The 17,648-nt window shown below is 41.7% G+C and overlaps 2 protein-coding genes and 1 long non-coding RNA gene across 7 annotated transcripts in view; 2 read left to right on the forward strand and 1 right to left on the reverse strand.

The window, feature by feature from the left end:
• Window positions 1-2,461, forward strand: part of LOC120551698 (WD repeat-containing protein 49) — a 16,277-nt gene extending 13,816 nt beyond the window's left edge. For 4 of the 5 annotated variants that reach the window (XM_039789217.1, XM_039789212.1, XM_039789216.1 and 1 more), the window contains one exon: window positions 1-787. This exon is cut by the window's left edge. Coding sequence is in view for 1 of the 5 variants with exons in the window: in XM_039789213.1 (XP_039645147.1) it covers window positions 2,092-2,232 (141 nt within the window). In the remaining 4 variants the exon portion in view is untranslated. Of the gene's footprint in view, window positions 788-2,091 lie in introns of those variants that run through there. The other variant, XM_039789213.1, reaches the window with a different exon arrangement.
• The window catches only part of LOC120551702, a 13,241-nt gene extending 7,996 nt beyond the window's left edge, over window positions 1-5,245 (reverse strand). The window contains exon 1 of the long non-coding RNA XR_005637903.1: window positions 5,126-5,245. This is a non-coding gene — a long non-coding RNA (uncharacterized LOC120551702). The remainder of the gene's footprint in view (window positions 1-5,125) is intronic.
• fam20a (FAM20A golgi associated secretory pathway pseudokinase) lies at window positions 5,060-15,790 on the forward strand. The gene is made up of 11 exons (XM_039789220.1): window positions 5,060-5,626; window positions 7,345-7,538; window positions 7,800-7,850; window positions 9,917-9,995; window positions 10,364-10,456; window positions 12,188-12,303; window positions 13,920-14,100; window positions 14,732-14,841; window positions 14,930-15,011; window positions 15,095-15,154; window positions 15,326-15,790. The coding sequence occupies exons 1-11, from the start codon at window positions 5,259-5,261 to the stop codon at window positions 15,594-15,596; spliced, it is 1,605 nt and encodes a 534-aa protein (XP_039645154.1). The 5' UTR covers window positions 5,060-5,258; the 3' UTR covers window positions 15,597-15,790.
• Window positions 15,791-17,648: the final 1,858 nt, after the last annotated feature.

Consider the following 17,648-nt stretch of genomic DNA (forward strand, 5'->3'; position numbering starts at 1 on the left):
TGTGTGTGTGTGTGTGAGACTTTCCTTGACATCCCAAGAAGGCGTGGAGATTCCCTTCCCTCTGTCATCTTGCAGTCTCCTCCTCATTAAGTAAACTTTCACTCCTCCTCCCATCCCTTGCTCATGTCATCCCTGCTTCAGACTTTTATCCTCTTTGCTCCTCTGTCATCTTTTCTTTTCTACATCTCTCCTCCCTTCTCCCTCTTTTTTTCCTTCTCCTGTCTTTTGCCCACACACACACACACACAAAAGTCTTAAACTTACTCTTTAACACATTATATCTTGTTTAATTTGTACAAAAACAAATGTAAAAAAGAAAAACGGGGGATTATGTGCCAGACTACTGTATTTATTAAGTCTTGTCATATCTTGTCATACTGTGAAACTGCAAGGCAAACAACAAATACACCCAAAGTGCTGGTTAGTAGATGTTGTTACCTTTGGAGCCAGGCTAGCTGTTTCCCCCTATTTCTCGTCAATATGCTAAGCTAAGCTAACTGTCTAGCTTCAAAATGAAGAATGCAGTTGCCACTCAAAGCATTAGTATGTGACTTTTGAACGAGAAAGTGACACATTATTTTTCTTACAAATGATAAGCTAAACTACTTAAACAATAATAATAAAAAAAAAAAACACTCTTGCTAAATTCAGCACACTCAAGGGATTTGCTGCTACAGTCTGTGACTTGGTCTGCCAATAGTCTATATCCTTGATGTTCCGCTTCCGGGATTGCTCCGTTGCCGCTGGAAAATCCGCCGGATTTCACTCATTTAGGCCGGATATCCGTTGCCTTGGGCTTCCTTTGTGTTGGCATTTTAAACTCCGGTGGATTTATGAGGACTAATGGTTAACCTTTTCTCAGATCTCTGCAGGGTAAATCCAGACAGCTAGCTAGACTATCTGTCCAATCTGAGTTTTCTTTTGCACGACTAAAATAACTTTTAAACGTACACGTTCCACCAAAACAAGTTCCTTCCGAGCCTATTTTGCAGCGGCACCGCAGCTTTTCTCCGGTTTGTTTGTTTTCTCCGATTGTGATTGGTTTAAAGAAATGCCAATGAACTGGAGCACGTTTTCCTCCCATCCCCGAATGCAATGTGGAGTAGCCAGACCCTCCTCCACCGCGCTTTGGAGAAGGGTCTGGCAAAGCAAGACTAGAGGTCTGGTATTACCAGGAGCTTGTTGTGGCTAGTGTTAGCTAATGTTAGCAACTTTACGACTTTTCGCTACTTGTGCTACTACATAGCTACATTTTAGTATTTCCATTTTAGCATACCATCATCCTGTTATTGGGCCTTGATCAACTTTATCCCACCATTTATTCACATTCATTTTGACTGGCTGGTGTGCTTTACCTACAAACAGTGTGATTTTAATTTCAATGTATTATGTCATAACTCTATAGTGGGAGTGTTTATTGTCTAGGTTTGTGGACATCCAGTAGCAGCCAGCATAAAAATACTGGTTAGCACACGCAACTATAAAAGGCTCGATCAATTCTGGAGGAATGTGAGGGTGCAGTTCCACTTCCTTTCATCCTGTCTGTGGCAATGGCACTCCATGCTCAGGCTAAAGTTGTCCAGAAAAATGAAATTGATGGGAAGGGATAATGAAAGAGGGATACAAGAAGAAATAAAGGATTCCTATTTTAGAAACATTTGATGGGAACACCCTGATTTCTTTCATTGAAGTATTTGCATGCATGTCTTTCCCACCTCCTCCTTTTCTTGTTTTATCTTTAACTTCTCCAAATCTTTCTCCTGACCTGTTGAGCTTTCTTATCCTCTCTCTGTTTACTTCTCCTCACTGTGACCTTGTCCCTTTATATAGTGTGTTGTGCTGCATTTGGGGCCTCGATTTTCCTGTGGCTGCCAATGTATGTGGACTGACCACTGAGAGGTCAGACAGGAAGTTAGAAAGACTTCCATCAATTCATCGCACTGCTTTAGATGTTTGCTGAAGGAAGAATGTCAGAAATGCCTATATGATGCTGCTCTGTTAACTCTGCTCCATCTTTATGAAAATAGTTTTCTAAAAGCTGAAAAATAAGTTCTTCATTTTCCTCTTTCTGTACTCCGATTCTTTTTCCAGGAGATGCCTCAACTGAGGATTTACCCACAATACCCTGGGTGTGATATCAGAGTTATACTCTATACTTATAGCAAAAGGCTCAGCTCACAGCATCTGGAAGGAAAAGTGAGCTCCCCTACCTGTCCAGCCAGATATAAATGAAGATGCAGACATGAATATGTCATATGAATACTGTGCTGGCAGTATTTCCTTTCAAAACAGCCTGCGATATGCACTGCACTACATTACATTTAGCTTTTTTCTTATTCTTTTTTCATACATTCCAAACACTGCACCTGTCCTGATGTTTGGTCCATCTAACAGACAAGTTTGCAAACTCTAATTTGAAGCACTAAAATTGATTTAATAAAAAAAATGAAACGTTGTTTTGTTTTTTATTATTATAATTTTTAAAAAATTATAATTTTATAATTTTTATATATAACTTTTTAAAAAGGGTCTAAAATCGCCAATGCTATTAACTTAGCATAAAGACTAGAAACGGGGAAAAACGATTAGCCTGGCTCAATCCAAAAGTAAACAATCTGCCTTTGAGCACCTCTAAAACCAACAAATTAACACATTATATATCTTGTTTTTTTGAATCCTTACAAAAACAGAAGTGTAAAAATGACATGGGGTTATGTTGCCGGGCAACCAGCGGCGACCCTAGTCCAAAAATTAGTCTGGCACATAACATTTTGCTATCTTCTGACAGAGTCAGGCTAGCTGTTTCCCCCTGTTTCTCAAATATCTTCCAAACTGGTGAACTACCACTTTAAATTGTTTAGTTATGCATGTCCCCATGTATTTGTGAAACAGCAGCTTCACACTACCCTTATTGTTGTAATTCTTTTATCAGCAGAAGTGAAATGTCCTGATATTTGAAACTGGGTCATCCAGACAGACATCTGAGCCATCCCAACCCTGTACTTGTCATCGCAGGTCTGCTGAATTGCACAAATTGGTGACGCAAGACTCAATGGCCTATTTTTGCTTATTTTCTATTCAATTTTGCAACTTCTTTGGCATGTGCTTGCCCGCTCCTCCTGAAAAACCTGTTTATTTTAAGCACCGGTCTGAATGTTTTAGCGTGGGAGGGAGTGAGGGCAGAGCCTTTTCTCCAGTTTGTTTCTCTGGGATAAATACAAACAGACACAGATGGGACAAACAGGGCAAGTCATCTAGACTGCACTTTTGCCCCCTCAGGCATCTGCAAGACATGGCATTACTGAAATGTGTTGTCAGAAATATCTTTTGTCTGCTGCTTACAGAGTACAGACAGTTTGACATTGCATTTTCAACCAAAACAATTTGTCTGTACCTTTTTTTGTGTGCGGCAGAATAAAAACTAATTGACATATTCATACATTTCTCAGTGAGACAGTGGAATATTTAGTTGTAGGAAGTCAGTTTGAAAACACAGTTCCAAGAGACCACGTACAACAGACAGAAATTTACAATGGAAAGCTTGTTAAGCTGTGAAAAATGTGATTTCTTCTGGTTAAAATTAGATCTTTTTTACATCATACATTTGGGACAAAAGTGGACAACAAAAGCATCTCTTTTTGTTTCTCTAACTGTGTTCTTTGAAAAAACTTCATCCACTTAGCCTTGCTGTGTGTTTGTGTGTGTGTGTGGGGGGAGAAGATCTTTAACAATCTGGCTAAATGGCAGGGTAAGATTCCTTTCACTAATTTACAACATCAGCGAAGATTTCTCTCAACCTCTCTTCAGAGAAGGTAAAACACCCTGAAGAACAACTCCCAGACATGCATAATTTTGACACACACACACACGCACACACAACAGATGTTCCAAAATACCACAGTAACAACAGCCAAATGCAGGCTGGGAAATGCCCTGTGACGTCTTAATTGCCTCAGTGTAAAGCTGCTTTAGGGCTTTTAGAGCCGCAACGGGCAACATGCAGCGATCCTAATTTATACACTGTATGTTTTCACAGGAATCAGAGAGGGAGAGGGTAAAGAAAAGGTGGCCTGTGAGCAAGAATAGGTGTTAATTTTCCCTTTGTGTTTCCTCATTTTGAAGTTGTGCAACAACTTAACGTATTTATTTTTTTTTTTCCAGCACTGCCTTTGTTGCACTTGCGCATCTCTGTTGATCAACGTGATAGGGAGAAAAGGCGAATGATTCATGTGTGGGAAACTGCAGCAGGAAGAAAAGTGCAGCTGGAAATTTCGCCTAGAGCAAAACAGACCGGAGGTCTGTGGCAAAAGAGAGGAGAAGGAAAAAAAGAGGGAGAAGGGAGGAGAGATGTAGAAAAGAAAAGATGGCAGAGGAGCAAAGAGGATAAAAGTCTGAAGCAGGGATGACATGAGAAAGGGATGGGAGGAGGAGAGAAGATTTGATGCGATAAAGGAGGAGTGAAAGTTTACTTAATGAGGAGGAGACTGGAAGATGACAGAGGGAAGGGAATCTCCACGCCTTCTTGGGATGTCAAGGCAAGACACACACACACACACACACACAAACATGCATTGTAACGGTGAGGATACGCCAGCTGGACGTGGTTTCATTCAGATCAGCTGTGACAAGAAGCTGTGCACTGTCTCCGCCCCTTCCTGCTCCCAAGGACTTCTGCTTCAGAGTGTGTGTATGTGTGGGGGTGAGAGAGAGTGTGTGTTTTTGTGTGTCTTTTACAGGGTTCACTCACTCTCAATATTCTAACTTATCATTTGATGTTTATGTACACACCTGCACATACACACCTACAGTTTACACACAGACACATACATACTCCCTCTCTACTCTCTCTCTCTCTCACACACACACTCACACTCACACACACACACACACTCTCACTCTCTTGTCCTCAGAGCAGCAGGTCCCTTGAAGCAGCCAAACTGTCAGTGACTGTTGCAAACACATGCTCACTCTCGGCTCGGCTCTTTCTTCAGTCGCTGCCAAGGAAGGAGGAGGAGGAGGAGGAGGAGGAGGAGGAGGAGAAGAAGTGAGGCTGGAAGGAACAGACTGCAAACACACAGATAGAGAAGAGAAAGAGACAGACTTGGACCAACCTCTGACTGCTTACCTCTCGCCTCTGCCTGGCTGACTGTGTGGGAGACTGGAGGCAGCCTACAAGTGATGCCTCGAACTCTCTGGAGCAGCACATAGTCAGGGATTTCTTTAGCTTTCTCTTTCTACGTTTCCCCCTCTCTGTTTCAATGATGAGGAGAGACCGTCTCGTCTTAGCCGCGACCCTCACAGCCATCTTCACCGCTGACCTCTACTTTATCCTCCTGCCAAAGCTGCGGAGCGTGGGGCAAGGATCGGGACACTTTTGCCAATGTGGTCCCAACAACCTCACCCTTCCCAGGCACGGGGGTCTCGCCACCCCGCAGCTCTCCAACTGGACTTCTGGACAACTGGATGGTACCACACCTGAACCCGCTGATGGGGGCTCAAAGTTGGGAAGGCTGTTTGCTCACCCTCTGTACAACATCCAGCCTCCGGTGCTGGGTCCGGAGGAGAGGCTGCTGCAGGCGGAGCAGCTGATGGAGTACTACAGGAGGAAGGTGTCACGCTGGGAAAGGTCAGTTTCTGGTGTCATTTCTCTAAGATAAAAAAAAAAAAAAAAAAAATCCCATTTAGATGTTGCTAATTTTGTCCACAGTGCAAATGATTTTGCAATGGCTGACAACGATCTAAACATTGCCTGTGTTGCTCAACTTCATTGTGAAAGAGGAGCATGGTCATTTTGGCTGACATCTTACTGTGGAGGGGCGCGTTGGGGCCTGACTGTGGTCACGGGGCAGGTTCATTGACATCACGGCCAAACCCACCGCAGACGCGCACAAACACATCCATGCACATAAACACACTTGTGCATTTGCTCATGATAACAAATGTACACCCACAGACAGACATCAGGATGTGTAGACATTCTGTGCGTCATGAAAGTCCAATGTCAAGTGGGCTGGTGGCAGAAAACCCTCGCAAACATGTCATTCTGAGAGCTTGCATCTGGAATGCTCTCTTTAAAGGTAAACAAGGATTTAAAACTGCTAAAGCCCATCTTAATCTGTGGGAGCTGTAGCTGTCTTTGGCTTGTGAGGCTTTCTGAGTGCACTCCCTCTGAGGGATACAGATTTTGGGCTCTCACGGTGGAAAATAAGGAGAAATATGAGCAATGGATCTCTCCCCTTTCTGCTGGCTTTTTTGAATGTGCACAAAAATAATGGATAGCCCAAAGGCTTGTTTAAGACTTGCGAAATCTTGCAATAGCATCTCAACATTGCAACAAACACACACAGGAGAGCTTTCTGACTGCTCAAATGAACAGTAAAAAAACAGGGATTTTTGAATGCTGAAAAAGATAGCGGGTTATAAATAAATTTCCTGTTCAACCTGTGTATTGCGTTTGCTCTTACTGGCAAACGTTGCAAGAAATTGGCACTGAAACATTCTCCACTTCCACTTTGCTATCTTGTGTGTGTGACTCTACACTGTCTGCACTTGCCCATTGTACTGATTACCTTGATCTGTCACTTCAGCTCGCTGGGTGACTCATATTTATAGTACTTTTCTCTATTATCTCGGCACTTTATGCTGTCCGTGATGGAGTTTGTTTGGGTTGGGACATGACCGTCCCACTCAGTGCGGTCAGCTCTGGCGATGTGGTGCCACTCTCACCACAGACTTGTTTTGGTCTCTGACTTCTTGTTGCTCAGGCTGTAAGTATAGCATAGAGGAGAGGAGGCTGTGGACATTTAAAATGTTGTTACAACTGCTGTTAAAAACAATAGAGAGCCCATAAGACAACTAATACATTTCTATATGTGAATGCAAAATTGGGCTACAGGGAGAAATTGGCAAATAAAACAAGTTATAAAACAGAGTGTGTATAATCAATTCAGTAAATGTCTGCATCCCCATGTAGTTCCTCATATCCACTTTCATTTCAAACACATTATTGTAAAAGCTGCTGCTAAGAAAACCTGTTGAATGCACTTTGCCATGGATTCCTGCCACCAAGTACTGCTCCAAATCTGTGTTTTTTACCCAAAATAAAATACTGCTATTACAAAATGTTGTAGTGATTCCCAAGCAGGGGATTTGTTAAGCTAAGCAATCCAGGTTTAGCAACAACACAGCAAGGGTCTCTTTGAGTCAGCTACCTCGAGGTGTTTTTGTAACATGGCATTCACAACCCGTCTGCAGCAAGAACATGTAGAAAAACATATCCCTGTCTTGTAATATCACATGAATTAATTTTCTACAGTTAACCTGTATCGGCTTCTAACTCCTCAGACATATGAAACTGTACAGCGAGGCAGCGGCTATGTCCAACATCAGTGTGACTGAACATGAAGTGACCTTTGACCCCGACGCCAGCTGGCTGAAGTTCCACCTGGGAATAAGCCGCTTTGCTCTGTACTCCCGCGATGACCCTGCTATCCCACAACTCGTCAAGGACATGCAGAGCATGGCGGTCGTCAGCGCAGGTGATGGATGGACGGATAGATGGAATTTAAAACATCTGTATGTCAGTGAAAACTGAATTGAATTACTTGATGTAATTGGTAGCCACCATTTGGTTTTACTTACTGTTTTGTGCCATAAAGTGAAACAGTTGTTTTCTGATTTAGTGCTGGATTATAGAGGCTCTTAGCAAAGTGTCCAAATCCTTGTGGTTCTGAATTATTGACGTTAAAATGCTACTTTTAATGCAAAATTATGAGCTTACAAACCTTTCTCTCTTACAGATTACACTCAAGATGAGAAGGCCCTAAAAGGAGCATGTGATTGTACCCAAGGTATGGTCAATGAGATTTCTATATGTTTGATCTACTTTATCTCATATGTATCATCATATGTAACTCTATATTTTATGTATAGCGTGTAACAGCGTCAGTGTTTGATTTCTGACTAGCCCCTTTGTTTCATCTCTATTTTTTTCTCTCTGTGCTTGTTGGTACCGTCAGAGACAAACACACTGCTGCCTTTGTGATAACGAGGATTTTGTTTTTCCATTTAGCATCAAAATCCAGATTTGTCTTGTCTGTTAGACACTTGCTCTGGGGCAACAAAGCAGGCGTGGGTTTGTGTTCAAAGGCAGAGCTCTTAATTAAATGTCTGATGTCTGCGTGCTCTGAGGGAAGCCAATATTTCCAGGCTTCAACCTACACACCAGCTGCCACCTACGCTGTCATCTCCTACTACCATACCTCTGAGCAGCACTCTAACGTTTGGATGGATAATTAATGTAAAAAGTTATCGGCAAAGCTTAAATAGATGCTATTGTAGCAAAAAAACTAACATATATGTTGGATGAAGTAGTGACGCAGCTAGCTGTTTGGGTACAAATGCATGTGTGAAGGCTGTAGTATACTCTTTCATTTAAAATATGAAAATTAAAGGTCCCATATTATAGAAATTTCCAGGTTCATGCTTGTATTTTAGGTCTCTAGTAGAACATGTTTACGTGCTCTTAAGTTTAAAAAACACATTATTTTTCTCATTCTCGCGTTTCAGGGGTGAACATACCTGTATTCACCCCTGAAACGCTCAGTTTTAGCGCCTATCTCGGTAATGCCACTTTCTACCTTTTTATATAGTATGGTTGTGACATCACAACCGTAAGGTTGAATGTGGGCTGTGTGCATTTCTCTGTGGATTGAACGTTTCTATACGTTCACAGTATTTTTATAGCACCTAGACTTGCTTTATAATAAAAAAGGACATGGAAATCCCACTTTTTACAATATGGGACCTTTAAATTTGGATTGCCAAAAGAGCTGTAATTTTTCAGCATTTTCAGTCTTACACATTTGCTTATTTTTTTTATATACTGCCTTTTGTCCTGACTGTGCCTCACCAGCACAGTGAAGTGACTGACCACACAAACAGCATTTACTGCCAAGAAGAAATGCTACAAAACAATTTGTCCCCTCCGTTTAAATTTACCCTCAAAAGACTTTCTCATTATTTTAGTAACCAAAGAGCGACAGTTTTCATTGGCCAGGAAGGCTGTTTACGCCAGTTTGTTCCTATTTGATTCGTTTCCAGAAAAAAAGTAGTGATTGTAAACCTTGTATGATTGTTAACTATTAATAGTTTCACAGAGCGCAGCAGGGGGAAGGCATGTGTGTGGTTAGTCTGGCCTACTGCTGTGATATAATATGCAGCCAGACAGAGAGAAGCGAGCGCAAGTCACTGAGAGAGCAGAGCCCAAGCTGTGTGGCCAATCCCCAATTACTTTATCACAGGCAACTGGCATATCTACAGAGTATTCCAGTTTGAACTGGCCTCTGGTAGTCTGGCTATCACCAGACCAAACTCAATCTTTTAAGATTTGAACATTAGTCTGGGGAGTCTCCTCTGTATTTTCTACTGCAAAAGAGGCGTGATCAACGGGCATAGTTCAAATGACTCGGTACGCAATTGGATAGTCCTTCAACCAATAAGACCAACAATCTGGGTGACGTACTTTACAGAGTGAAATCTTTTAAAACAGCAGCGACAGCGGCATCAACGGGTTGCTGCCATGGATGTATTAAGAGATCGTTGGTTGCTGCGCTTCGGTGGCCGCCATGTTGAATGTAAACAAAAAGCTGCTTGCTGTCGTTTCTCTATCGTCATCGTGTTAAACCCGCCAATAGCGTGCCAGGTGGATAAGCCAGTTTGTAATTGGTCCCTGCAGATTTGTAACGGAAGCAGGATAGAAAAATGTACAGGTTTGATTACTAAATCAAATCGCCGGCAGATCGGGCCGGGTTTACCCAGTCTAGGCCTCTGGGGCATTAAGCTAAAAACCAAATACTGACCCATGTACGCATAATGTAAGGCAATATTTCTTTCTCTTTCGGTGTCTCTGCTCTAGTTGTGAAGCCCAGCGGACATCACCTGAAACTGGCTCTGAAGATGCAAAACTTTGCTAAAGCCATGTTCAAACCAATGAGGTGAAGACTAAATCCACATTTGATTGAGTCCCCCTTGTCTATATCAAGCACCATCAATGATTTTATGTCAATGTCCAATAGGTAGTATAGCACTGTGGTTCTGCAATCCATTTTTAACATATATACATTATATTACAGTGCATTATCTCACATTACGTCCTATGTTATTACGTCAGGCTAAATCATCTAGTATCCAGTATGTGTCATGTTGATTACATACTAACTGACAGCTTGATCACTTGGTACGTCTCGACTGTGTGTGTGTGTGTGTGTGTGTGTGTGTGTGTGTGTGTGTGTGTGTGTGTGTGTGTGTGTGTGTGTGTGTGTGTGTGTGTGTGTGTGTGTGTGTGTGTGTGTGTGTGTGTCAGGCAGCAGAGGGACGAGGAGACTCCAGAAGACTTCTTCTACTTTGTTGATTTCCAGAGACACAACGCGGAGATTGCTGCCTTTCACCTGGACAGGTGCAAACCCTCCTCTCCACCCATAATGCTCATTATCACTTCATTGTTTTTCCTGTTTTACTACCATCTCTGTTACACTCTGTGTATTTTAAGTGGTCTCTCTGGTGAATTTATGCCGCAGTGGTGCTCGGGGGTAATTTTAGTTTTTGTTGCACATCTGTCATTTTATTGGCCCCCGTTATGGCTCTGGTGCATTCTGAAGTGCAACAAATATTTTTCTGTGGGCCTTTGATTTTAAATGCACAATACGTGATGCAAATGTAAAACTAAAAACAGGAAGTAAAAAAGCAAGTAAAAATAAGTTATGAATGGCTTCCAGTGCTGTGAACAGCAGTGTAACATGCCTATATTTTAAAGTATGACCAGTTGAGAAACACATAAATGCTTAGTCATCGTTTATACATCCAAATTTTGATGTCACCCTAGCAGCATGGCTGTAGGGATGTCAATGTCGACTGAAATATCTCAACCGTTATTGGATGGATTGCCAAGACATTTTGTACAGACATTTATGGTACCCAGAGGACGAATCCTACAGACTTTGGTGATCCACTGACTTTTCATCTAGCGCCATCATTAGGTCAAATTTTATTTGTATTTGTTCAGTGGCCAAATATCTGCAAAGCTATTGACATTCCCAAGCAAATGTTAGAACATAGTAAACTTTATACCTGCTTTGCATCAGCATGTTGTCATTGCATGTTAGCATGCTGACGTTAGCATTATTTTGTCTTAGAGGAGCACTGATGAGATTAGATTAGATCTTAAAGAAGCAGAGGAAACGTTCTTGTAGTAGCATAGTATAAACAAAATGCAATCATTTAAAAATCCTAAATGGTTTCTAACAAGTAGTTATATAATTCAAAACTACATCTCCTGGTGCCAACAAATAAACTATCCACCCTAAGCAAAGATTGCAACATGTTTGCCCGGGATTTCCAAACTAGCTGATCAGTATAAACCACACACACACACACATCTTTGTGTAATTGCACATTAGCTGAGGTGAGGTTATTCACTCTGACACACAGTCATCTGAGCTAGACAGTATTATTAAGAAGCCACACAATGATAAGTCATGGCTTCACCACACAAGATAGAAAACAACAGGAGTGCCACGTCAACAACTATCATTACAACTATTATTCAACTGTATATCTGCTCATATTTAAAGTATCTATTAGTCTTTAAAATGTAAGAGTCATGAACTGTTTCTGTCATCAAACACAAACCAACAGATCATTTCTCTGCTCTCTCCTATTTATGCCAGTGGGTTTTTATTCCGTGGCAATGTGTTCTCTCTCTCTCTCTGTTGTGTCTGCGTTGACTGCCAGGCAAGCCCTTATCATCATCGTGAGCAGTCAGCAGTTTGGGAATAAGGACGATCTGAGAATTAAACCCATTCAGCTTTGCGTTGTGCGAGACAGGACTGAAATATGACACCTCGGGGGAGGTATTATAAGCTCTTGATAGTGTGTGTGAACACAGCCAGCTAAATTAAACAGCATTAAGACTGTCTGAAGGGTTCATTCATTGATAAGAATCAATCATGGAATTGGTATCGGTACTGGAGGAGACAGTGATAAGGATACCATCATCTTGACAGGGTTCTCCTTACATTTACATAAAAATGATATAAGCGTGAACTGTAAACTTTTCCTCACACAAGAAACTGTTTCTATTGGAGTTTTCTCATCAACATCACTGAATCTCATCAACTTATTTTTTTAGGATCCTGGACTTCCGGAGGGTCCCGCCTGTGGCCGGCAGGCTGGTGAACGTCACAGGAGAAGTCCTCCAAGTCACGCACAACGAAGACCTACGAGCTGTCTTCTTCACCTCACCAGGTAAAGAACCAGCAGATCTCTTTTAGAGGAATAGTTTGACATTACGAATCCCACTATGGCCACGCCAAGACCCGCCCTTCAATAGCACTTATTGGCCAGGCGTCCACGCTTACGCAAGGTAACGTAACCCTATTTGTACAGGTCCTATCCCCTGACCAATCGCTTATCCTAACCTTAACCACTCAAGGTCAAATGCCTAACCCCATAGTGGGATTCGTTATTTCGCAGGGGGGCAGTGCGTGGTCACAGAAGGCTTGTATCATGTGGCTGCACCGACAGTGTTGTTGTCATTACTTAGAATTCCTCATGGGGGCGACAGAAACTACACACTATAGCTTTAAGAGTTGCTGGTAGGCAGATTTTTAACCTTCAGACAGAGCCAGGCTAGCTGTTTCCTGTTTCGCTGCTAAACTAAGCTAAACGTCTCCTGGCTTTATGTCACATTTAACGGACAGACACAAGAGTGGTATCACTCTTCTCATTTATTTCTCGTCAAGAAAGCAAATTTTCCCAAAACGTCAAACAATTTGCTTCATGTGTCCTGTAGCTTATGCTGTTCGTTTGGGGAACTTTGATAAGTTTTGAGGTAATGGTGCGTTCTTTTTGTCCACCGAAGTCGTTTTACGAGTTGTTTTCCGGAGTTACGACCCGGAAGTAGCAAAAAGAACGCCCCCGAGGTCGTATTTACGACTCGTCAAGTCGTCTGAACTCAGAGGACCCCGAGCTCACTTTCAAAGATGGCTACGTCGTGCATCACACGTAGCAAACATTGTGGTTATCTACAATTTTAAGCACTTTTGTCTTTGTTATAACCAAATGAAGAAGTCGTACACATAGCGCTGTATACTGCTACCTATAGGCATGTCTTATTAGGAGTTAAATACCACCTGATTAGTTATTTTGTAGCTTGTGCAGCTGAAATTGGCTAGAGACGCTCGGTTGCTATATGACAACAATGGCTTTAAGCCGAGTCTTGAGCAGAAAGCAGAGCAGCAGCCTAACGTTAACGTTAATCAAAACGTAATTTTCATGTATCAAACTGTGAAATATATGTGTGTAATATGTCAATAACTGGGTGAATAGAATCCTAAATGTTACTAAAAATGTTACAAAAATCCATCTTTTCTCCGACTCGTAGTATTGTGTGACAAAAAGAATGCAACAACCCGCGGTTATTCGTTTTTCGACACGGATGTGACGTCACGCTCGAGCTACTAGTCGCGATTACAAGACAAAAAGAACGCACCATTATATTTGTACAATGAAGCTGCTCTAAGTGGATATTTTGTGCCGCTTTCCAATTTTCTTTTCCCCGGTTTCATTTAACATTTTCATGCCAAACAATTCCAAATGGTGTTTATATTCCTGGCACGGGTGAAACTGTATTAAGATCATTTTCGGCAGCAATGGGACCAGTTTATTCTACATCATGCCAATATCTGATTTATATCGACAGTGTGTCGCTAAATCTTTGCAAACACATTGTAAACTGAAGCCTGTCTGTGAGTTATTGTGGTTCTGGTTCTTCAGTTGGAGGGAAAGGCCGAGCTGATCAGACAGCATGTGAACGTTAAAATGTTTTTTGTATTCCATCATTTCGCTCTGCTTCCCATCAGCGAACAACACGTGTTTCTTTGCCAAGTGTCTGTACGTGTGTAAAACGGAATACGCGGTGTGCGGGGGCCCCGACCTGCTGGAGGGCTCCCTGTCTGCCTACCTACCCAGCCTCAGCATCGCTCCCCGCATCTCCATCCCCAACCCCTGGATACGCTCCTACACCTTCACAGGACGAGAAGAGTAAGATCTCATCCTCCGTACGCTCAAGAGGAACAACTGCATTTGACCTCCTGTAATATGAATACACTGTATGTAGCAAGGATGTTGTTGAAAACGTCTTCGCCAAATGGTTTGGTTAAAGGTAACATTTACTGTCTTTTACTGACTACTGCGGTTGAGACAGTTGGGGGCCTCCAGTCAGATTGTAAATTCTAGCATTTTAAAAATAAAATAAAAGACCAGATTTCCCGTAAATCCTGTTGATGCCGAATTATATCGGATGTTTATCTCTATGGTCAAAGGCTTTTCTAATTAGGGTTAAAAGATGTGGAAGAGTGCTTTATTTAATTTCACCCTGTCTTTTCTTTGTTACACCATCCACTATTTTTGTAACCTAGGAAGTCAGTTTGCACCAGACAAACTGCAGCCTCTTCCTGTTTTGTTCCCTGAAAGTGCTCAGCGGGTTTCATTATTATATCATTATAATAATGTCTCAAAATCTTAAATAACCGAGGGGTCATTTTAGAAACAGTTTTCTCAAATTTGTTCCATAGTCTGGTCGAAACATCACATCCAAATGCAGTAAACAGCTACTAGATCAAAAGTGGTGTCATTTATGTCTGTCTGTTTTTTTTGTTTGTTTTTTTTAAAGGTGGGAAGTGAATCCCTTCTACTGTGACAACATAAAGCAGCTGTATCCCTATAACTCAGGCAACAGGCTCCTCAACATCATAGACATGTCCATCTTCGACTTCCTTACAAGTATTTTAGACCACTTCATCATCTTCTCTTCACGACTTTCACCATCAGAAAGCAATCTTTCTACAAAGTGTTTGTCCCTATGTTACAGGCAACATGGACAGGCACCACTACGAGATTTTTACTAAATTTGGGGACGAAGGGTTCCTTCTTCATTTGGACAACGCCAGAGGGTGAGACAAAAATGTCCCAGAGCATTACATGAGTGTGAAATTACCCGCTGTGGTTTCATTTCCTCATCACATCTTGTGCTCAGGTTTGGGAAGCACTCTCAGGATGAGATGTCCATCCTGGCTCCACTATCTCAGTGCTGCATGTAAGTGTACTGTTGTAGAGTGCAGTGGAAGCAGATGGTTTGTGGAGTCCAAATTATAATTCATAAATACGAGCAGTTTATCCATAAAATGTTCACATCAAAAGTATATAGTAGTAAGTAAGTAATAGTTTTTTTTAAAGAAAATGAATTCCCCTTCTCTCCTTTCGTCAGGATAAAGCGCTCCACACTGTTGCGACTCCAGCTCCTGGCCCGCCCGGAGTTCAGGCTCAGCGACGTGATGAGGGAGTCCCTGGAGGGAGGCCCTTTACAGCCCGTCCTGTCGGAGCCCCACCTCTTAGCACTGGACCGCAGGTTACAGAAGGTCCTGCGAGCGGTCCATCGCTGCGTCCGCAGGCTGGGCGAGGACGAGGTGATCACCAAGGACTTTGTCAAATCCACAGCGAGACCTCAGACCGCCACAGAGATGAAAAGGGTCAGGTAGCACAGGGCGACGGGGGTCGTCGATACTCTTCGTAGCCGCTCTTTGCACCCCGGAAGACTTCCAAGATAAAGTGCAGTGAGCAAACCAGGCTCAGGTGGTTTTCAGGAACAAGCCATGAATGGAAGACGCTGTGAAATCTTCAGAGCGTGTCAGAAAGAAAGGAATCTCATTGTGGAGGGCAAAAAAAAAAAAAACGCAAATCACTGCAGGCCTCACATTCCTATCGCATATCTTTTTGTTTCTCTCATGCATTTTATAACAGGGATTTCACTTATCATGTCCACATACACCATGAGGTAGATTTGGAGTCGATACATTTAAATGAAGACCTTTTTAAAGGAACAATTAAAGACCACGTTTAAACGCTAAACAGCAGTAAGAGTATCAAGATTTGTTAGTTACTTGAAGCTATAGGTGCTCTCTCGCTGTCATACACATGAAAATCAGCAATGGAGTCAATATTCATAAGAGAGCTGTGATGCACTGGATCAGTTGTTTACCAAATTAATGCTGGGGAATATTGTGATTATGGCGATTATGCCAAGGAAGATTTGTGTGTCCATGTGATGTTATAATTAGAAAATAGTTATTTTGAGGAGAAATGATCACCTGCAAGTAACCGATGTCTAAGTGTGTGTGTAGGTGTGTATGTGTGAGAAAAGTGCTACCTATTAAAACAGCCATTTAGTTTCCTCCACCCTGTTTTCCAGACTCGTAATCCTTCTGTCTCATCAGTGTTGAAACAGCTTCACCACATCACTGTCAATTAAACCAGGCGGAGACAGAGTAATAGCTAACCTAGAGCAACAGAGAAATATGGGTTATATCATTCAACCGTAATAATAATTCTGAAGTATGCCAACTTTATATTATAAATATGTGAATGTGTTTTTTTTACCTCTGTGAACATGTTTCAGCTTTGGCCTTGGTTATTTTATTTGTTCTTGAAACGTTCCAGGTCTCTGTGTGATGTAAAGTAGCCTAATAACCACAGCTATTTATTTTTTAGGAGCTCTTAAGAGTTGGGGAATGATGCCAAATGATGTCAGAACATCCATCAGCCTGACAAAGCAGGCAGGGAGGCTTATAAGCAGCGAGATCATGAAATGTGCTCTCTACCTTCATACCACAGTTTATCTTTACTAAAAATGAAAGAACAGACTGAACTTTTCCAACTCCAAATAGCCACTAATAGCAATTTTAAAGCAGCAAATGTTGGTAGCTTCCCCAGAGCCAAGTAAGATTGTCAATAATTAAGTGTAAAACTTTTGCTCATTATTTGAAAATATCGCAGCATGGAAAAATGGCGTCATAAAAACCCTCTTAGAGGAAAAACAGTGATTGTTAACAGAGCATGTTTGAATGTAATGAGAGCTCACAAAAGAGGAAAAGAGGGTTAACATTGAAAGGTGGGTAGAAATTAAAATAGAATATCCTTATATATATATATATATATATATATCCTTATATATATATATATATCCTTATATATATATATATAAAGAATTGAATACCCATTATCATCAGGTTTTACTGGACTGAGCAGTGATATGTCTCCTCCTGGTGGACGGATGTCATGTTACATCCGTTTTCAGAGCCACCTTTTATAACAATAGTAATATTAGTGGGATAGTCTAAAATAAATTAACTCATTTTATCAAAATGAGATTCTAACAATATAATGGAACTAGATGGCACTCGGCTTGTGGTGCTCAAAGTGCAAAAAATAAATACAAATAAAACCATTTGAAAAACTCAACAGCAATGTCTCTCTCCCAGAAATCATGTTACTTAAGATAATCCACAGACCTGGTTGTGAGCAGTTTCATGTAGGAACTTCTTTTTTACCATAGTTCCTAAATGAAACTGCTCACAACCAGTTCTGTGTGTGCGCTTTGAGCACCACAAACCGAGTGCCATCTAGTTCCATTATAAAGTCAGACATCTCTACGGCCGATATCTCCAACACTGGGCCACTCACACCAAAACAATCTAGATTGAGGAAAAATGTTAGCGTGACAAGCCAGACCCGCAATCAAGATGTTGGGTCTG

The sequence above is a fragment of the Perca fluviatilis genome, chromosome 21, assembly GCF_010015445.1.
Source record: "Perca fluviatilis chromosome 21, GENO_Pfluv_1.0, whole genome shotgun sequence".
NCBI classification, from domain to species: domain Eukaryota; kingdom Metazoa; phylum Chordata; class Actinopteri; order Perciformes; family Percidae; genus Perca; species Perca fluviatilis.

Coding starts and splice junctions, on each gene's coding strand:
- fam20a (XM_039789220.1), top strand. CDS start 5,259: ATGATGAGGAGAGACCGTCTCGTCTTAGCCGCGACCCTCACAGCCATC. Junction 5,627..7,344: donor AAGGTGTCACGCTGGGAAAG/GTCAGTTTCTGG, acceptor CTAACTCCTCAG/ACATATGAAACTGTACAGCG. Junction 7,539..7,799: donor CATGGCGGTCGTCAGCGCAG/GTGATGGATGGA, acceptor TCTCTCTTACAG/ATTACACTCAAGATGAGAAG.